General features: G+C 43.0%; 2 protein-coding genes across 10 annotated transcripts in view; one reads left to right on the top strand and one right to left on the bottom strand.

Moving 5' to 3' along the window:
* The window catches only part of LOC123519070, a 326,293-nt gene extending 318,964 nt beyond the window's left edge, over positions 1 to 7,329 (top strand). The window contains exons 14-15 of the mRNA XM_045280247.1: positions 19 to 950; positions 1,324 to 7,329. Coding sequence (XP_045136182.1) covers positions 19 to 950; positions 1,324 to 2,696 — 2,305 coding nt within the window. The 3' untranslated portion in view covers positions 2,697 to 7,329. The remainder of the gene's footprint in view (positions 1 to 18; positions 951 to 1,323) is intronic.
* Positions 7,330 to 11,759: 4,430 nt separating this feature from the next.
* Positions 11,760 to 22,972, bottom strand: part of LOC123519071 (CD151 antigen-like) — a 202,982-nt gene continuing 191,769 nt past the window's right edge. For 4 of the 9 annotated variants that reach the window (XM_045280248.1, XM_045280249.1, XM_045280251.1 and 1 more), the window contains 4 exons: positions 19,924 to 20,109; positions 17,892 to 18,031; positions 15,760 to 15,819; positions 11,760 to 15,005 (listed from right to left, as the gene is read on the bottom strand). In XM_045280248.1, the coding sequence (XP_045136183.1) occupies positions 14,987 to 15,005; positions 15,760 to 15,819; positions 17,892 to 18,031; positions 19,924 to 20,109 (405 nt within the window). In that variant the 3' untranslated portion in view covers positions 11,760 to 14,986. The remainder of the gene's footprint in view (positions 15,006 to 15,759; positions 15,820 to 17,891; positions 18,032 to 19,923; positions 20,110 to 22,972) is intronic. The other 5 variants (XM_045280254.1, XM_045280255.1, XM_045280256.1 and 2 more) reach the window with 2 other exon arrangements.

Raw genomic sequence — 22,972 nt, 5'->3', positions numbered from 1 at the left:
TAACCTTTCTATCCGCAGAGTACAAAAGGAGGAGAGAGCGGAGCAGGTCATCCCTCCGCCCACGTCAGCTACCAGCACCACGGTCACCGAGGATTCCAGAAGAGGCGAGCCAACCCCATTACACCCCCCGGAGGCTACTCCAGCTCCCCCGTCACCCTTCTCCACCACCACCACCGCCACCACCCAGGCGCCCATCACCATAGACTACCTCCCCGGGCCTAACCCCCATGAAGACTCCGAGGGCATCATAGTGGTCAACAGTTCCGTTCCCTTGGGCTTGGTGGAGGAGCTCACCAGCAAAATGGGCCACGAGGACGTGGAGATAGAGGAGGATTCAAGCTCAGGGATACTCATTTTAAAAGTCAGTGACCCCGAAGAAGCACTCGAGGCCAACACCTTTAATCAACAATTAGAGGACACGCAGACGTACAAATTGCAAGACACAGCCGGGGAGTGCGGTGTGTGTACTTGCTCGGTTCAGGAAGGGGGAGTCACACGTCGAAAAGAATCTGGTGGCTGTCTAAATTGCCTCCAGCGGCAAGATAGTGCTAGGATAGCACGGAGAGCCGCTGATGGTACCTGTTACCCCTGCAGTACCGTGGCCAGTGCCAGGGAAAACCCTCTGGGTGCTTATCCGATCATGGCGGGGACAGCAAACGGTCTGCGTCATCGCGGCAGCGTCCCTAACCCTCCCACCAGTCATCTTCCTTCACCCTCTCTTCGCCCAGCCACCGCTCCCTCCACGGCCATACCTTCCCCTGGAATCATGCAACAGGCAGACGTTCCAGAAATTCTGGGGCACGCCACGAGATCCTTGGAAGACCTGGAGGCTCGGACAAGACACTCCTTGGACGAGAAAAGTTACGAACGTGTTCGTCTGCTCCCTCTGTCGCAACAAACTGCAATCCAGTCGTCTGGTTCACTGCAGCTAGTGGCGGCCCTCTCCCCAGGTGTGTTGCGTTGCGGAATCGTTGGTGAAAACCATTCCGCAGCATTTTTACACTGTTCTAATGCTTGGAAATGTTATGGTTTGTGTTTATAAAAGACGTCGTTCTTATTTTACATAGATAATTTTCACCAGATTACAGTTGTACATCACAAAAGAGAGATAACATTAATAATCTTAAGATAAGAAGTGTTTTACGTGGAAAGCGTTATCTGCACGCAATAAACTATTCATTTTAGAGAGATTCGTGCATTAGAACAACTTTCAATAAACCATGAGTCTATAATCTTTAGTTCATCATCTTGTTCAGTGAAGACAAGAGATTTAAAGTTCCTTAAAACTCTATGAATAACATTTAATGCCAAATTTATCCCCAGGTCGAGAAAGGGTCAACTCTGATCTCCTGCGTCACGTGAGCAAAGCTGACTTGTGGCAATTGTGGCAGGACTCTGAAAAAGAACTCAGAGTTAGACTACGGCAAGCAGAGACTCAGCGAGACGAACTCCTCCGGCAAATGTCCAAGTCATCTCACAGGGATCGTCACCCGCTGACTGAGGGCTCGAGTGAAGAGTGGGACAGTAAATCTTTGGAAGACACGATGGGAGACGCTAAGCAGCTTTATGCAGCGGCACCTCATGTGTCTAGACGTGTTGAAGATATAGGCGAGTTTCCAAGGACAGGAAGGAGGATGAGCAGAGAGCGAAGACCAGATGAGACGAGACTTAAAACCACTAGGAGAGATTCTTCCACGACCCCGAGGAAGAAAAAGAGACAAAGATCTAAGTCACAAGATTACTTGGAAACAAGGAAAAGTACAGAATCACTAGAGGAAAAGAAACTCTATCCGAAAGTTGAGGAGCGGGTTGTCACACCACGCAAGCACAGCAGCAGGAGAAAAAGAGATGGAAGCCAGGACCGCAGGACAGAGTCGGAAGAAGGCCCGACTCTACAGAAACAACGACCAGTAGTCCACTGTTCATTCGAGGGTGCGATTGACAGGCCTGATTTAGTCGATCCCCTGGGAGAGTACTGTTCCACGCCTCTCCCACTGCTGCGCTCCCTTCACCAACAATCAAAGAGTGACAGTGAGAGGAACTACGCTTTCCTACAGTCCCTAACACCAGAGCGAAGAGACGAAAGACTGCCACACGACACCTATGATCACATTCACCTGAAAACATTCTGCAGAGAGATGAAGGGAAGAGGGTGCGAGAGTGACGAGCAGACAGAGGAGGACAGTCGGCTTAAACAATCCGATGAGGAGAGGCTGTCGATAAGGCGACGGCGAGGGTTGCATCACGGAGTCAGCGGACACGTGGAGACTCAAACTCGGAGGCCCCGGGAGAGACATCCATCACGGGAGGCGTACGAGACCCCGCACAGGCGCGAGTCATCACTCCAGAAAGATACTAGGCAACAGCTGCACAGGAGACCGTACGAGCGAGAAGCTGCCAGGGATCACACCAGTCCTTACTCAGGAAGCCATCGGCAGCAGCAACCACCACCACCACTACAACAACATGGCGTCCGAAGACACACAACTTACGACAGTTCGTCTGACCCGGAGGATCCCATTTACGCAGCGGCCCAGGTCCTGGAGGCTGGGTCGACGCGGGAGGCTCTGGGAAGGCGGCAACCCTCTCACCACCCTTACCCACGAGCCTACGAGGGAAGAAGAAGCGGAGACCGAATGGAGGATCGACGAAGCAGCGAAAGAAAAACATTCAGGGAGACGAGGGAGCCGCCGTGAGCATACCTCGGAGCGGCCCGCCTGGCTCCTCCACTCATCTTCCTCACACACACAGCTCTCATAGCAAGATCATCCTTGTTCCGTGCATCTCTACTCATCGCCAGTCATGTTACTTGTTGAGAGAAGCAGCGAATATAACGCACATCGTTTCTTACTACAGTTGTAATACCGCTCATAGTTTTCGCTCTGATGACAACAGCAGCCATTTTTTGCAAAGCATTTACTTGTCCAGTTGTATATACGTGATGGGAATATAGTGCGCTTAATTTGAATCACTTTGGTTTCGTGCTATCTAGGCGGCATTGTTCGTGGTGACTGATATAACATGCCTTTACTATGCATTGTCCAAGTTCGTTGACAGCTTTGTAAACAATTTCTTCTTACCAATTACATCATCATCATGATCATTATTATTATTGCTATTATTATTATTATTATTATTATTATTATTATTATTATTATTATCACCATCATTATTATATTATAATATGGCGGTGGAGCCTTTCCCTCCCCACCTGACGCTCCTGCTTCCGGGCTGGATCAGTCTTTATTTAGCAACGTTCTAGTAAGTCCTTTGCTGCGGGAGCTACACAGGCTGTCTGGGTTTGCTAGGTCGGTCTGCGCGGCGGCCCATTCTCTCCCCCGAACCCCGCCAGCCGACTTTAGTTAGACTTTTAAACATCATGGAGTTAGCATGTTTTTTTCCTTCGTTGCTGACGCGTGACTTTTATCGAGCAGGAGGAACGTAGTCGTGTGCAAGGTCAGGAGGCCTTAAACAAAAAGAAACAAAGAGATGTGTCAATAATTCATAATTCGCCTCAAGCACTCAGTCGTGGGAGCGAGAGCATGGGAGTGCTGGTGGTGGCTGGTACGGGTGTTCCCCTGATAATGGTAGTGAGTCTCCAAGATATCTTTTTATCTCATACTTTTAAGATAATCATAATCAAATAATGTATATAAAAATACAGTATTTTGCTCTACATATTTGTCAAGCGAGGGACAATGAGGTCACTTGTAAAGCAGACAGCCTTCAAAAGCTTCCTATTGATCTGTACCTCCTGGACTATGTGAAAGAAGTACTAGGCGGGGCTTTCCGTGTCACTCGCCTACCGCCGCTATAGCCGGGCAAACCCCCCCACCCTCCAGCCCACCTGCTGACTACATGGAAGGGACAACGATAAGATTATTAAAAAAAAAATGTTAATTATATCAAATCAAAATCCTGTCCAGATCTACAATTCATAAGAGGGAGTCAAGAGGCCATGAACTTCCCCTCACCGACTGTCACTTGTTTCATATCGACTCTGATGAGCCAGTGCTGGACACACGAGGCCGCTGAGGGTCTGCATTATAACATCACAGTGTGACGTCACTCTTAAACTCATTTTAGGAAAAGTAGAATATCGTTTCATGCCATTTAAAGGGAAGCTTCTAAAGGAAAATCTTACAAAGTTGGTGAACGTTTGAACTACGGGTAAGCTGCAGGTGAATACGAAACTTAGCAACCTGTCTAACTGCCAAGGCGTCATGGAACGTTGCAGGCACTGTAGGTCACTGCTCTGTACGTCAGCCACTGAGGGACGGCTCCAATTTTTCATTAACTCTGTGAAAACAACGGACGAATGTGATGCATTTCTGTAGATCTCCACTTCTTACATTTCATCCTTCTATTTTTCCTATTTACATGTCTTAGCACTCATATCTTACAACCCCTCTCTCTCTCTCTCTCTCTCTCTCTCTCTCTCTCTCTCTCTCTCTCTCTCTCTCTCTCTCTCTCTCATCACTTATATTCTCCTAATCCTCCATTCATTTGATCTTCATTTCCACATCTGCTACCTTCCATCTCTCCCTATTCTTCTCATTTTTACTTGTGCTCTCCTTTTTTTCCACTTCTGCCATCATCCTCATCAAATCAACTCCACTCTTCCATTCACGTAATCTTAATCATGACTCTTCAGGTTCGATTAATAGAAAAGTTATTCATTATACTTTCCTTACCTAGCACTTACAAAATCAGCCTCACTCTCCTTCATGCCACGATTCATTACGTTCCCGTCACCCTTACTACTCACGCGCTTCTTAGGTAGTTAACAAGTACCTATGTTTCTTACCTACACCAGTATTCACGTTTCATTTCCAGTCATCTCCTATATTACTGTTATTACACGTTCTTCAAAGATTCACTCATTTCCTGTCTCTCTTTGTTACCTAATTCATCCCTGCATCCTATTTCTCCCTCTCTATCGTCCGCTGTCATTCCCCGAATGCTCAAGGGCGCGGTGGTGCGAGCTGAAGGAGACGTTAGGACTCTAGGTTGTTCTCACGTCCTCACCCTCGGCTGGCATTCACCCTCAGTGGCCGACAAAGGGAGGAATGAAGGGAAGTGTGGTTTGAAACAATAATGTAAATTTAAAACATACAATCGCCTGATATATTAAGTCGTTTTGTTCTGATCAAGTGTCGTGTGGGTGACACAGGAACAAAGCAAGACTCAGAAATGGACCAGTTACCGTGCATTTATTTTAGTCATTTATTCTTTTTCGTCCTGAACTTGTGTAAACTTTCGTCCAATTTCGTGACGAAGAAACATGTTATTATAACTGACTATGTAGTGCTATCAAAATACATAAGTTAAAAAACTCATCCAACGTGACATGGATGACGTGAGTGTCTATTTCGGTTAACTTCCTTGTGAAATCAAAAACGTTATTGCGGTAGTCGGACGCCCCAGCCACCCAGTCTGCGCCGCTCCCGGGGCGAGGCGACAACCTGCTCTATGAAACTTGATCCTCTCAAAACCTTTCTCTACACAGCATAATTTGTATGATTCTACAAATAAATATACTTACATACACATTATTAGAATAGGTTTTTGATAAAGCTTGTAGTACCGTACCTAAATATTATGCGAGTGAATTATGTCTTTTATAGCTGAAATGAACGAAAAATTTCAATTATCTTGGTCATCCACCATGATGAACAGTTTCCTACGCTCCGGGTCTTGCCTCTCCCAGTCGGACTTCTTCACGAGATAATCAAAATGCAGTGAATACCCTGACTGAGAATCAATATTTTTGGTGCATACTCTACTTGCCTTCACAAACATTCCCTTCCCAGCCCCATGAGTGCCACCCTGCCCGCCAACCAAGCTAACATTACACGCGTGCCTGCAGGAAATACAAATCACACAGAAAATACATGAGAATTATGCAGATGAATGAAACACGAGTTTTTTTTCGCTAATAAGTAAACAACTAAACAAAAAGTAATCAGTCACAATCTGATTTGCTCCACACCCAATGGCAAACAGGTGACTGATTAAGCAGGCATTCGTTATATAGGGTCATCCGGAAAAGCTACAAAAGAAAAATTTTCCCTAAATAGTGAATATAGTTTTAAAAAATCCAAGCCAAGTGTCTGTCCATCGCGCGAGGTGCGAACAATGACAAGGAATTTCTGGGTCCAGCTCAGTGGCTCAAACCTTGGAATGCACAACCCTGCGTCCTCTCTCACACGTCGAGGTGGGGCTGGATCATGTGTGGCCTGTCCTTGTTAGTCGTGCTGTCGTATTAGGCACCATCGTACTGGTTTTCCTTATTTTGGACTTTCAAAACAACCTGACAAACCTTGGAAGCGGATGACCAAAAGATTTTGTTGTGAAAATATACAACGTTTGAGTGCAGCTACTATATTTAGAATCTTCACCAGTGTTATTTCCACTCCACTACCTGAGCGGAGTGAAGCCAAACAAGCAACAATAATGACGCAGGAATCCTGAAGCTGCTCCTCCCTGGCTCCTACAGTCGCCCCTCCACCACACTAATCATGCCCACTGGGAGCCGAGAGCCTGGCTGTCTCTGCAACACTAGTGAAGTTACTAACTCTCCTATCTAGCATGTTTTAGTTTGTCCTGTTTTGATACACACTGCTTTGGGTCTCTGTGGCAGGGAGGAGGATCACAAGATGAGTGCGAGAGGCAGCGTCTCCTGCCGGGCGTTGGTGATGCCAGGACTCGACACAAGACCACGGCACCGGAGCAGATCAATCGCAGAGAATCGGATTTTCTCTCAACCCTCGAGGAGCAGATAAGCTGGCAAATCAGGACGCAGGAGTCTGCTATGCCTCCTAAGTCCCTAGAGCGCATGTGCAAATGATCCACGAGTGTCACGACGCTGAAACTTAACAAATGCAAGTCTCCTTCCACCACAAGTCCTGAAACGATTTTCCTCACAAATATTTGGAAGCTCGAGGCAGCTTCTATTTATCGTTTGTAGGGGACGAGTTTGTATACTACGCGAAAAAGGAAAAAAATGTCCTTTTTTATATTACCAGGGGCGTTAACGGTGTTCCTTTTTGCTAATGCCAATCAATATTAGGCCTTTGGTAAGAGGCCCAGAGGCCTCCGGCACACCCGCGCGGAAGGTATTAGGCTCATTCTTCTGTGTCCGCTGCAACGCTTTATAGACTTAGTAGTTAACTATAGATATAAAGAAAACTATATATCGACTTGTCTCTTGAAAATGGGAGGAAATTAACTCAGTCTCATACAGTTAGGTTGTTTATTGTTGATGTACATAACATACATGGTTATTTCGCAAACAAATAAAGTTTCATGACGAACTGAAATATCTAATAATTAATTTCTCTCCTTCCCTCACTTATACTCCACAGCAACACTCCTGAAACACTCCACGCGATGCAAGAAATGCACTAACACACCAAAATAACAAATGGAATTCATACTACAAAACACAACGCACGCGCCACTATCCCAACACCTTCCATTGACTGATTCAGGACGAGGACTCAACCCACCACAACACACCAGCACTCTACGGCAGTACTCTACCCCACTACACGCGTCGCTCCGCCCTCCCTTCCGTCTCCCCCCAGCCTCCCTTCTACTTGGGTGGGCCTCATTTATCACTCGGGCCGGGAAGGTGCTGACAGTTCACACCTATAATTGCCCAAACCCTATCATTACCAATTTCGTTCTCGCACCTTTCCTTTCTACTAAACAAACGGTGGGCGGGGCAACGCGGTAGGGTGTCCGCTCGCGAGCAATAATCGCTCCTATGGACGGTTCATAGAGCCCAGAATCCCTTCCTGCCGTGAAGGTGGGCAAACAATTATGACCCATAACGGACGGTCTTAGGGGTCATTGTTGTCTGCCTTCCCACGTGCCCTCGGGCACCATCTTTGTTACCTGGGACCCACGCCGGGTTCCTTCGCCTACCTGCTGGCCCGCTCCTTGCCCTCCCTCACCACACGCAGTCATCTTGAGCTACACCTGCAGCCTCCTCCAGGTAAGACAAAAGTGCATTGAGTTTCAATGACAGAGACAATTTACGGGAGCATTTCCTTCAGGAGAGAAATATCAGAAAGTCGACAAAAGCTATACTTATTGGATTTTCTTTCATAATTCACTCAACAAGCAACCTTTCTTCTTTATCTTTTTTTTTTTCCTGCCAACCACCACCACTCCCAGCAAACAGCAGCAAGGACACAGACACAGGCACTTGAGATCCACACATTTTGCATAACTTTCCACACACAAATCTTTTTCCTGCTCAAAGTTGGAGCAAATTTACTTGCACATATAACTCATTTCATGGACGCCACGCAGCTCTCTACTCTACTTCACTCTTCACTAAATCTTTCATTGCAGTGTTTTGGTCAGTGTTTCGCAGTTCATTGACCTCATTCATCAATAATGGCGCTAAGAAGAGTGTCATCGCCCGAATCAAAATCTCTCCACGTTCAGCTGTGGTGGACAGAGAAGGGAGCTGCACACTGCCAGACATGGACTCTAATCACGAATTTCTCTAACGCTCTGAGCCAGGAACGCAATAAGGCAATAATGTCTAACGGAGGGGAAAATTTCCTTCAGAAGAGAAATATCAGTAAGTCGGCGGAAGCTAAACTTACTAAATTTTCTTTCATAATTCATACTAACGTTTACCTTACTTTTTTTCTTAATATATGCTAGAAAAGCAATAAGGTAAATAACTGCAAATCATCAAAATAAGGTAGATTATATCATGTTTCTTTCTTTATAGTTGATAATGTTATTCTAATAAAGCCAAAACGTTTAAGAAAATAAGGAGAACTCTCTCTAGGATAACAATGTTTTTTTTTCCTTCATCCCAAACAGTTATTCACTTCCCATCTATTGAAACCAAGTCCAATAATACCTTGAAATATCTTCATACGTAGAACCGGCATCACAATTAATAAATTAAGTACTGTACATGATAATTTCCATTTATTTACTGTGGTAACTTTCAAAAGATAGGATAAAATCTTTCAGTGCATCATATTGAGACTTCAACGACTTCATTACAGTTTATTGAATAGTTCAATATCTTGTACTATACAGATCTCCAGCAGCTTCGTTTTAATTTGATTACACCAAAAATGTTAATTTACTATTGCTTCCCTTATAATATAAAAGAAAATGGCGACTTCAAAGAAAATGTAAATTTATTTAGGGGTAACCTAATAATACAAATAGATTTCTTGGTGTCGATTATTATGTTTTGTATCATCAATATCATTTATTACCAAAATTATCATTATTATCATCATCACTTGTTCCTGTGATTCCCTGCATTATATCATATCACTATTCCCCGAGAGAGAGAGAGAGAGAGAGAGAGAGAGAGAGAGAGAGAGAGATGGGGGGAGGGGGTTGCAAAGCACTACGAGCGAGGTTCATTCAGAAGAGTAAGAGAAAAGATGAATATGAAATCACACACACACACACACACACACACACACACACACACACACACACATCCAAATTTACATGAAGTCACTAAGAACATCAGCCGCTGCTCATTAATAAACATCCTTTGTATCAGACCTTTCACTCAGCAACAGTTGAAGTTATGACGTTGTTGAGGAAAAAGAAAGTGCCGGAATGCGTAACTCGTGAAAACCATTAGAAAATTAGTAAAGGAAAGAAGATGAAACAGAGCAGAGGCACGGAAAATACATCAAAAGCAACGAAGTATTTATAAAAACCCAGAAATCGTAGTACAAAGACCAAATAATAGAGAAAATTGTCGCAAAAATATTGAAACCAGCAGCATCGTTCCATTGTGAGGCATGTTTCCGTTATAATAAGTGCGAGATTCAACAAATGAAACATTGCCAATTACCATTACCCAATACTCTACATTCTGGCTAAATATTCAACTGTTTCCACACTCACAAGTAAAGAAACCCGAAATAAATCAATAACCTCAAAAACTACCCAAATATTGAACAACAGTCTGGGAAGGAGAGGAGGGTGAACCAGTAAGGCTGACACTGGTGAAGCTGCCATCCCTAGATTCACCTACGTAGTCCTGCATGTTTCTGGTGGTGCAGGAAGAAACGCCCGGGAATATACAAACACTTGTCATCACCACTTTCATCCCATTATGTGATATAACTCCAGGCATCCCCACTCATCACCCCTAACCCTTCTCTACGTTTGTGTTTGTGTGTTTTTTACGGTGCTGAATGTGCAGGTTACGAGAGAGAGAGAGAGAGAGAGAGAGAGAGAGAGAGAGAGTTGCTGTGGGGGTGAAGGAGGTTTAAGAGGCAATGAGGTGAGGAGGAGGGGCTGAAAGGCGAGTGTGGAGGGGGACAGCAAGATGGCAGGCCTGTGATACACGTCAGAGGCAGTTTTGACCAATGACAGTTGCCATGAAAAAGGATGACAGATGTCGCCTTCGTATAGGCTTATTGGGTTATGGGTGGGGCAGGTCGAGGGAGATGAGGCCATAACAAGGGAAATCACGTTTGTTTACCACTGCTGAAATCTATAAAGAAAACAACAGACGTTAAAACAAATAATGGGTACAACGACTCATAGATGAAATAAGCAATTCAACAAGGAGAGTAGTACCACAGGTCATGGGGTGGAGGGAAGGGACAGACCAAAGGAGGGGGTAGCGGATGGAGAGAAGGGAGGGAGGCAGGCATTGGCGGGCCAAACCATAACTATAAGGAATAATCAAGAAACAAAGAATGGCATTTGAAGCTGCTTCCCACCAGCTAACATAACAAAACACTACTGGCTTACAGGTGACAAGCCAAGCCGCGGCCATCAGAGGAGGAAGGGAAGGCGGAAACCAGTAACGATGATCGGGATAGAGGTAAGCAAAGGAATATCCGGCGGGAACAGAAGAGGACACACAGACACTTCGACTTCAAGGTATAGAACATTGCTTTGCTAGGAATTATTTTACCTTTGATTGTCCGTTCCCAGAAGGCTGCGGCAACACTAGACTGCCTCAGGACGCGATGCTGCTCCCTTGTAGTCCAGCCAACGCAACAAACACACACACATACACATAAAAGAAAAGACTCCCTCATGAGCCGTACAACTGTGTTCGAGTCTCAGAAAACACTGACTGAGCCCTGAGACGCTGAGGCCTGAGGAAGGGGATAGGGGGATGTTATGCTCCTCTCTCGTGACTACACTCCCATTGGCTGGATGTGGTTACATCATCATGGCTCCTCTCCTCGCCTATTGGTTGACGGTAAAGCGGTGTAATTTTGAAGGAGTTATTGTTACCCAATTATTCTAGTGATTATTTGTCACCATAAAGATAGCTCAATGCTATGACGTTATGCAATTGTTCCAATGATCATTTGTTGGCATTAATACATTTCAATACAATACAATGACTTAGAAAGAATAAGGTGATCTAATTGCGTCATAGTTGCCAGTGAGTGATAAGCTTGTGTTGTTTAGTACACTAACCTGTCTATCAGCTTGGGTAAACAAATTTTCTGTATGCTACACCCCGTTAAGTTTAGTTTTACAGCAACAGCAAGAACATCGACAGATACTGAAAGGCCGCACATCACGAGTTTCGTTCCTGTCAGTTTCATGCTCAGTGAATAAAAGTCCACGTGTTTCACAGAGCAACACTGTCGCCGCCGCTGACACGTCACTGTTAATGCCTTGACTCAAATACAATCAAAGTACATACGTAATATGTATATCCACATGGTTGGCGTTAAAAAAAAAAAAATGTATAAAGTAAAGGTGTACAAGACAACCTCTTAATTGACCATTTTATTATGAAAGATATCTGAATACACTAGAACATCTAACCACATTTAATCAACAGTTAAGCAAGTTATCAAATATGACAATGCCTTCAGTAGATCGGAATCACACGGAAATACCTTCAAATATTCCTATAATACTCCAGGTAATGGCCAGCCGGTTACTGGCGGTGTGACGGTGTTGGTGGGACGCGGGGCAACCGTGCCGGCGGAAGCCTGGCAGCGGGACTTAGGAAGGGACCAGAGCACAATACACCTCTGCGTTACCTTCTAATTAGAAAGGTGGATAAATCCCTGAAACATTTGCTACGAGGGATAGGAAAGCCTCCTCGAGAAACATCATTTACATCTTCACAACTGATAGTGATGGAAGAACTTTATAAATACCATATATATATATATATATATATATATATATATATATATATATATATATATATATATATATATATATATATATATATATATATATATATATATATATATATATATATATATATATATATATATATATATATATATATATATCCAAAACACCTAATCAATACAAACTTGAACCAGCCAATCAATAAAATTTCCTTGAAATAGAAAGCGATCTAGAACAATTATTACTTTAAATGACACCACACGAAGCTAGACGAAAATCACACAAAATAACGAAATCATCGTGAAACACTACACCGCAAACCCAGACTGACGCACACCACCCAGGAAGACCAGACCGCGGGGCGCTGCTGCCCGGCCGGCCTTCACGCCCCTCATTTTCCTTCCGATGTGGAAGATGCCGGCCGTCGCGAAGACACTTTCTCACTACAGTTTTCAGTGTTATAAAAATATTTGGCGTAAAGTCAACATAGATGTCACTAGACTCCTCTTCTTCCTCTGCATCAAATGCTCACAACACAGTATTAACGAGACAAATGAACCAGAAGAATGTGCTAACAGGAGGAGAGGTGACAGACAGGAACAGCGTCCTGAGCATAATGACAGGGATAGGGCGCACACAGAAGACATGGAAATGAGGGGAACAGGGATGGGATGGTGAAGGGATAGTGATGGGGCATGGAGGACGCAGGAAAGATATGGCATTGGACGTGAATGAGGAAAAAATAGGGGAGGACTTGAAGCTTGATTAGAATGAGGACTCCCCTTCCGATTTTTATTCGGTTTATGTGATGAGAGAGAGAGAGAGAGAGAGAGAGAGAGAGAGAGAGAGAGAGAGAGAGAGAGAGAGAGAGAATGGGTGGGACAAGGTGAGAGGATGCGAGGGGAGTAAGTGAGAAAGCGACCTCTACCACTGATCAGCAGGACACACTCCCCAGTCAGTCAGTCCACGTGCCTTCCGCTCTGTCAAGGGATTCAACTTGTTTGGGTGACATTTAGCGGAAATTTTATCATCAGCGCAATGTGAAATGTTCCATCACAGACGTTCACTCTAACGTTCATTTGAATTACTTTTAAGAGGAATATACAAATTATTATTGGCCTATACTAGAAAATTTTCATGCTACACTACAATACTTTATCACATATAGAATATTTATTGTAACAATGTTAATCATAATATATTCAAATACTCTCAAAAATATTTCTTACGCTATTTCTTTTCAATATATACCATCATCTTATGAATATACAATTTACCTGTGGTCGGTAAAACACCGCAGGCTTCCTTTAGCCTCAGAGCCAGATTGAGGAGTTATCTTGTCAACATTGTCAAGTTTTCACGTCTCTAAATCGTCCAGCTTCCTGTCCCGTTCAGAGAAGGAGGACATGATAACTATTTCAACAACTAACATTAACTTTAGGGGTGGCACACAACAGTGACGCTCAGCACCAACAGCATAGCCTTCACGTGGTCACCTCCCAGACACGTCAGCTCCTGAATGCCTCTCGAACACTTCCCGCTTCTTTCTCGCCCCAACAAATGACAACACAGGACATCAACATCTCGGCATACTAGAGGTAGGACACGATGAGTTATTATAAATGCAGCATGTAAGGGCATACAGGTATTCCTCTGGCAACTGAGAGACATGGCATGTAAACACCGTTCCTCCAAGATGCAGTAGTTTGTTTATTTACATAGAAGTTCTCAAAATATGTTATCATTTTATAAGAAATATTATAGTCCCATAAAGCTATATTGAATAACTATTTACAAGTCATTTCTTCTTAATCAAAGACATCAAAGAACCACATATACACACATATATATAGAATGTCAGATCAGCTTTGTTAAAAAATGACAATGTCACAATGTTACGATTTATTTGGCTGGAAGTCTGCTGTACCGTTAACGAGCTTGGTGGCGGTCCAAAAGAGGAAGGGAGGGAGTGAGGATGGTGGTGCTGTGTCGCGGAGCACGACGGGAGGCCGGGACTACTCGTTCATCTGCTCCGCGACAGGCAATCAAGGAGACGCCAGGCCTCGGTGAAGACTATGAAGTTGTGGGAAACTACAACTGTAATAGCATGAGTGTCTTTTTAACCTACGGAAAATAATAGGAACGAATCAAATGGTGTGATAATTACGTACAACTAAATGATTATAACAATTTCTTTGACACTGAGATAAAGGAAAAAGTAAACTTACTGAGATACAAAAGTGACTGAAAAAAAAAACAACATAACACAATACGAGTAATAACAAAGAAGCGCTCGCCGGTGTGGACTGCCGCGCGTCAAGCGACCATATCACTCATTTCTCAGATATGTACGTAGTAGGTTTGCTGACGTGTTGGCGTGTCAGGCAAATTGAACATACGAACACCATTAATGCATTTACCAATACAAGTTACCAATTCCATTATATGTCATGGGCTATGTAAAAAATGTGTACTGGGGGAGCAAATCATAATATAAAAAACTTCTAGTACAATTTACGTGTACCCCATTAATTAATATTGTCCTACTCAATTGATATGATTTCAGTTACATTAAAGTTGTGGTCAATATAACATTGAAGTTATATTTGCTTTTGTTTCCTTATAGTGACACCACGACTCATTCACTTTTCTAGTCGTTGCGGGCTTGAGGGATGTTGGTGCTGCTTGTAGGTGTGGAGCTCTTGGTCCTGCTGCTGCTGCTCCTGGCGTCACTTGACTTTGCGCCCTAACACGGAACACAGGCAACAGGCAAAACAGAGTCCCAGCAACTGAGTGACGCCCACCCCGATCCCGATCCCCATGAGCACGTTGGCGTGGTCCTCGATCCACAGCATCAGTCTACCGTAGCAACCCTGTGGAGCGAGACGCAGCATGAGTCAGGGGCCCAACAGTGAGGCAGAGGAAGCATTCAGTCCTCCTTGGATCAAGCTGTTAAGTACAAGATGAACATTAAGTATCTGGGCAATATCAATGAAAATACATGATGAGGCAATTTGTTACTCGACGACAGGATAACACAACAGTATTTGACCACTTATTCTGTGTTTCATAATATTGTATACTTTCAATGCACACTGAAGCAAGGATAACATAATTAAGATTACATTGCAGACTGAATATTGATCCTTCGCAAGACAAATATTACCCACAGAATTACGATAAGATTGACTCTACTCTCGCGGCAACACAGTAGTACACCTGTGACACGCGTGCAATGCATTCTTTCAGCATCACTATGGAGCTGAAACATCGATATGAAGGTCGGTATGAAGAATCGGGAAGGTTGGATCGTTGGCCTCTGACTGTGGTCTACCCCATCATTAGAATTTTTATGCATTTATGTAGTACGTTGACTAGAAAATCTGCCTTTGGCTACATGACAAACATCCAGTAGTGAACAACAGTTACTGAAGGCAGGTTAAATGGTGGGGAAAACCACTGTCTGACTGACGACATATAGATGGATCAGGATCAAGAGAATTTACCATACGGAGAGAGAGAGAGAGAGAGAGAGAGAGAGAGAGAGAGAGAGAGAGAGAGAGAGAGAGAGAGAGAGAATGTATTCTTTTGATCCTGGAACCAACCTTCATTATTCATCATACTGACCTAGGTGACTTCCAGAAAACCATGTCCATGGGTTGGCCATCCTCATCACACTGCACAGACCTGATATTACAAGAACCCTGTGAGCACTGACTACCCTTGCTGCTACTGTACTGACTAGGAGCTGACTGACTGACTGACTACTCAAAAGAAACAAAAATTAGAAAAAAATTTGTAAAAATTAACTATCGACACCAATTGGCGGCATACAGTCCTGTTACCCAATGGAATGGAATCATATTCCATAATGCGTCACTTAAAAAAAAAAAAATCAAGCGTAGTCGCATTATTAGAAAACTACGTCATTTGAGTTTAAATTCTACCTCACTGGACACTGTAACATCACTACTTGGGGGAACTGTACGTCAGAATGTAATAGCCATTCAGAACATTAAATTTCCTTCTATAACTTCTTAACATAGCTAATTTTAGTTTCCATGAAGATTATCCATCCCACAAAATTTTAGGATGAGTTAGGATATTCTACGAGTATTGATACACATAAAGATAGATGCACAAATACAGACAGATAAGAAAATAGATGGACAAACATACACGCATATACTCAGATAGACAGATAAATAGATGGATAAATAAACAGACAGATAGGCAGATCGATAGAAAAGTAGATAACTGAATAGATAAAATAAATGGAGTGATAGATACCGATACAGACAGATTAATGTAAATAAAAGCAAACATAACTTTACCAAACCCATCCTAATTTTAGCTGAGGTGGCTAATCTTCGCGTGAACCATTCAAGGCAGTGTCGTTCTGTTAAACACTTCAACGATGAACATGAACATATCTTGTATAAATGTCGAATGCCGCCAAATGAGTCGATTTTCATAACCTTCAATCTCCAACAAAATAAATGGATTCCATACTACTTAGAACATTTACACAACATAAGCTACTAATAAAAAAGACTAATCTAAAACTTTAAAAGAATCATTACAAATACTGATGCTAATAATTAAGAAAAAAAAATTGATCTAAAACTGAAAATAACAAATAAATGTAAAGCTTATAGGCACAGAATCATAATGTCCTTAGAGGCAGTGAGTCAGTGTCCCGAAACTGTTCACTGCGAGGCTGCACAGACAGAGAAGCTTTAGAGGGAAGACAAACACCAATAACGTTTTCTCCTTAAACATGCATGCGCCGCCTCGTGCCTGCCCGTGTGGCGTGGAGGGGACAACAGGCAGGGCGCACAAGGCAGGGATTTTGAGAGGGGGAGGAAAGGAGAGAGGGAGGTAGTACTCTCACTCCTTCGTTCTCCCAATTGTCACTAATATTATTCCTCCTGAGCAACGTGGATGTAAAGTAGAACTGGTGTGTGTGTGTGTGTGTGTGTGTGTGTGTGTGTGTGTGTGTGTGTGTGTGTGTGTGTGTGTGTGTGTGTGTGTGTGTAACAAGGTATGTTGGTCGTTCCGTGCATTTGGCCATATCTTTTATTATCTTATTTCTTTTTTTATGGGTAGGTATGCTTGCTTCAGAAAGATTATGTTTAATATTAGCAAACAAACAAAACGGGTATATCGAATCACTTTCCATGCCGATCAAAGGAGCCGTGCGCGCGCATACACACACACACACACACACACACACACACACACACACACACACACACACACACACACACACACACACACACACATACATAAGTTTACGACACGTTCCGGGTTTACGTTTGCAAATGATGCTCTGGACGGATACACGTCCCACAAACTCTGCAGCAGCAAAACAGAGGGAGAAGTTCAGCATCAGCATTACGGAACAGCTTTTAATGGCGAAAATTATGGGAAAATTTTGGTGAATCATGGTGTGTTTTAGTTGGGAAAGTTAGGAGAAAAAAAGTTATTCAGCTGGTAATTGGATGCAAAATCAAGGCTAACGAAAGAAGTGAGAGAGGAGGGGATGGAAAAAAATAAACACGAGCAGTGGATGAAGGACAAATTATGTGCAAAACATTAAGATGCAGTTGGATTCACAACGATAAGATGTACTCGACCATGCAAAGTGTCGTACAGGAAACCGGGTAGAAGGTAATGCTCATGCAGTTAACGCTTTGTATGACACGAGAAGCATACAGAGTCGGGAAACTCATGCATCCCAAGATGCTCGCCCTTACTTGAGAGCCTTGCTAATGGCTCTACACATGTAAAACGAGAGCGTGATGAGGATAAGCTGGAGCGTCCCCAGACAGATGGCGACAGACAACATAGGAGTCAGGTAGTAGAAGGTGTTCTCATGTAACCTGCTGAGGCACCCCTGCAAGAACATCGCCGTTCCAGCGTTAGGCAAAAGTCGACAATGAGAAAGAGAGAGAAAATAAATATATTACACACACATCTCATAATCTGAGCTGCAAAATCAAATGTGTACAGGTTAGTGTATAGTCCTCCCCGGGAGTGGGTGATACCAGGCCTTAGAGCGATTAAAGGAAACATCAATAACACCACAAATAAAGATGCAGCGTGATAGTTATAACAGTGATGTGAAGAGGTGATAAAGAGAGAGCCATCAGACAACTAAACCTGCTAATCCTCGAAACTTAGGTCACACCTGCCGCTCGGAGCGACAAAGGCATCGCGGCGCCAACACGGGTATCGGAGGTTTTTTTTTTTTTGGGGGGGCGGTGGGGGACGTGTTGGCGAGGGTTATCACGTCGTTAATAGGACAACACGAGCCTCTAGGTTCTAGGGGAATAAGGCAGAGTATAAGGGGGTAAAACGGAGTCTGTAAGAGTGACAAAGGAACTAAATGGGTGATAATGATTCTATGGAGGTAATATGAGACGTATGGATGTAACACAGGGGCAACACAGACTTTGGAGATAACATGGGACCTAGAGGATAACAAGGGATGTAAGATAACACAAGGTCTATGAGATTAACATGACGCTCAAAGGAACAAGGGGACTTGTGAGGATATCATGGGGCTTATAGAAATAACACAAGGCCTATTGAAGACTACAAGGGGCAAGTAACACACAGTCAATCGAGCTATAGGTGTTCACAGGTGACCCTCAGTCGTGACCCTCAGTACTAGAGTGGTGGGTGTGGGATGCAGCGGTACAGTGGTGCTCGGAGGAAGCGCGACGTGAGAACATGACTTGGAGAGGCCAGAGAAGACAGCCTGAGAAAGGAGAGAATCACAGTAACTGACGTCTTAGGATGAACACTAAAAGAAACACCAACATTTTGAGTTTAAAAAAAGCGCTATTCCAGTTGCCAGTGGGAGGATGCGCTAGTCAGCCGTTTTAACCATCACGGCAAAGTTAAAGTGTGTTGCGGAGTCTTTATTAAAGCATAGCGAACCATGTGGTCTCCAGGCGACGGTCAGAACGGATATTTAGGAAACCAATATTTTAGATTACAGCGATTGATTTGTCCCCGCCAGCCTGCCTCGCCTTGAATAAAAGCCGGCTGGACTTTGTTGCCGAAACGAAATTTGGAGCATTTGGATTAATACTTGGATAGTGTGAGAGAAAAAAAAAAACAGGCGCCGTGCACGGAGTATCAATAACACAACCTCCGTGACATTTTGAAAAAATAACATCCATACATATATATATATATATATATATATATATATATATATATATATATATATATATATATATATATATATATATATATATATATATATATATATATATTGCTACACATAAATCTACTGAGTGAATGAACAGGAAAAAAAACACACAAACAGAGACTTATTTTCTGCAAATTTGAGGTGCACGTGCTGTCACCATTGGCTCAAATAAGTGTACTCTTAATGTGTGATAAAAATTAACATGCGGAAAACACACACACACACACACACACACACACACACACACACACATATATATATATATATATATATATATATATATATATATATATATATATATATATATATATATATATATATATATATATATATATATATATATATATATATATATATATATATATATATATATATATATACACACAGATAGAGAACAGGTAAATCAGGTGAAGGTTGCGTATCATATATGCCGAATTCCTTGCATACATTGCCGAGCCTAAAAGTCTGCGGGTCTACAACCTGCACGCACACGCACACGCATACGTGCACGCACACACACACACACACACACACACACACACACACAAGACTGGAAGGATACCCACTGTGAGGTAGTACGAGTTCTCCTCGCTGGGGCGGGAAGGACAAGAAGCATCCTTAGGCACAAAATTCCTCGGGTCGCCCTCCAGCTTGCAGCACGCCTCGGGCACCAAGGCGTTGCTCGACTTGTTGGCCTGCCACAGCGTCGCTTGTTCGAAATCTGTGTAGTTGTTCACGCCGCAGCACTGCAGCTGTGGGAAGGAGAGAGCTTAAGTCATGTGATTAGCACCTTGTTGATACAGTATTGCTGATATTCAGGTATTCCGTGTTGCCTTTGTATCTAAAATGAGTTCATTAAATGGGAACTAACAAAAATAAAAACATTTTCAAGTGGGCCTACTCCTACCAGGGGCGCATCGTAACTTGAGATGAAACGTGTGACTTAATAAAACTCACCTTTAGAACAATTAACGAGACCAAAAAAATATATACACGGGATAATTATTTTGATCAATACATTAGACAATTGAACACACACTCTGACAAAAAAAAAAAAAAAGTATAAACTCTAAACACGAGAGTATAGATTTTTGTTTAAGGTAAATACATTTTTCCCTCCTAAAATTTAGAACATCTGTGGTATTGTACCAGTACTATTTGGTGGATTATTCTCTCTCTCTCTCTCTCTCTCTCTCTCTCTCTCTGGGCCATGTGTCGTCAGGTTATGGTCTAGCGTTGTGAGAACATAAGACAAAGAGCAGATAAATAAAAATATTCCACTAATGGTTCAAGAAATGACTGTAGAGGGTGTAGATCGAATGGTGATGTTAATAATGTTAAACACCCACTAAAGTTTTTGTCTTCTTATTGCATCGACTCTGAAGTACATTAATATCAACTTCCTGCATTTGTGAGCTTTACCAAACGACTATTACAATCCTCATTACGTATTTTGAGTTTGACATCCATACACACATTACTGAACACAGACACACACACACACACACACACACACACACACACACACACACACACACACACACACACACACACACACACACAAGGAAGGGCAAGACTCCACCAAGCACCTCTACTGACTAAGCGCTCAGTTTCTTTCCACAATATCCTCCGTCCTCCCTGGACCAAAAGAAAACAGACAAGGCAAGGCGGTCACATTGCCGAGGGACATCCTGCCAACTTGACGACCAAACAGCGTATCGGAGACCAACTCCCGCAACACACGACTGGAGCGAGATGGGGACAAAGCACACAGGGTAACCGTTTGTGTTTTTCACTGTCTAAGGAAACATATTCTCTCTCTCTCTCTCTCTCTCTCTCTCTCTCTCTCTCTCTCTCTCTCTCTCTCTGGTCAATTCCGGTCACATCTTCCTACAGAATTCCATCTCAACAAAATCGCTCTCTCTCTCTCTCTCTCTCTCTCTCTCTCTCTCTCTCTCTCTCTCTCTCTCTCTCTCTCTCTCTCTCTCTCTCTCTCTCTCTCCTGCAAATCGACGTCCATCCTCTAGATTCAGTCTCCTCGAAATATTGTACAGACCCACAAAGACACAAAGACATGGGACACCTGCCCTGCCAAGGAACTCAACATGAAACAGAAAAGGTAGAGAAAGAGAAGGAAAGGAAAAGAATAAAAGGGACGAGAGAAAAGTTGAGTTTCAGCAAGAATACTGGAGAGAAATCAGGAGGACGAGGATGAAGGGGAGGAAGAAGACGTCAGGAAGGAAATCAGAAAACGGAAACCTTAGAAAGAAGACGGATTTGTAAGATGAGATGGATGGGAAGGAGAATATTGAAGGAAATATTTCCTGACAAATACAAAAAGTGAAGTTTTGCTGCATTACAAGAAGGAAAGGGACGGAGCAAATATTGGAGAGAAGAACAAAGGATCGGAAGGAAAACTAATGTAGAAGAGGAACAAGAAGAACAAAAGAAAAGGTTAAGGGAAGAAAATCGAGTGAAATGCATGAACTTCAAGTGAAATTAAGTATTGAGGAAATATGAATATGATGGAAATTCTTTTTAGGCATCGGGTGATTTTGATTGGACACCGAGAAAATAGAGAAAAAGAAATTTGGCGGAAGATAAAATAGTCTGTGTTTCCACAAATAACATTCTCTCTCTCTCTCTCTCTCTCTCTCTCTCTCTCTCTCTCTCTCTCTCTCTCTCTCTCTCTCTCTCTCTCTCTCTCTCTCTCTTTCTCTCTTTCTTCCCGTGGCACTTCTTTATCTTTTAGACCAAAAAACTCAACCTTTATTTAATTTTCTTTTTGAGCCGTACATACACATGTATCTCTGGCATTCACACCGTTACGGACAAAAATGTGCTAAATATTTTCTTTATAAACTGTGAGAGAGAGAGAGAGAGAGAGAGAGAGAGAGAGAGAGAGAGAGAGAGAGAGAGAGAGAGACTGGTTTGCCTTCGGAGTACAGTAGGTACGATGAAGTGACATGGAGGAGGAGGAGGAGGAGGAGGAGGAGGAGGAGGAGGAGGAGGAGGAGGAGGAGGAGGAGGAGGAGGAGGAGGAGGAGGAGAAGGAGGAAGAGATGGAGGTCATTGAAGATTCTGCTGACAAAGACAAAGAAAATAAAAGAGGAAAAACAGCATTAGCACAGACTCGATCGCCTTGCTTAGTTGAAGTGTCCCAGCACCGGTCTCAGCAAACTCAAGTAACCTTTCACTTCAAGAGCCTTTTCGTGACATTTACGTGATTTTTCTCCGTCAAGTTAAGTTTGCCCTTCTGAGCAGTACGAATGAAAGAGAAAACGGAAGGTGAATTAATTTGAATATCTTATCATGAATATTCTGATTTTTAAGAGTAATTATAATAGTAAAGGGTGAGCGGAGCCGGCTTTGTGTCTCAGAATTGTTACTCGTTCAGCGATGACTTTTTTCTTTTGTGAGTTTCTCTGGTAATAAATTTATGAAAAAAAAGAAGTTTCAGTTGATACCCGCGCAACTTTTTACGCACAGGGCTTTGTTGAGTATTAATTCTTAAGCCTTGCATACACAATCCATTTAATCTCTTTAAGACTTTGCTGTTCTTATTAAAACGATTCATTTTGTAATATAAAACAAGTAACATGTTAGTGGTTCCTG

Source organism: Portunus trituberculatus, chromosome 44 (genome assembly GCF_017591435.1).
Source record: "Portunus trituberculatus isolate SZX2019 chromosome 44, ASM1759143v1, whole genome shotgun sequence".
NCBI lineage: Eukaryota > Metazoa > Arthropoda > Malacostraca > Decapoda > Portunidae > Portunus > Portunus trituberculatus.
Note: the sequence above shows the minus strand (reverse complement) of the source record. Positions and strands in the feature narration are given on the sequence as shown.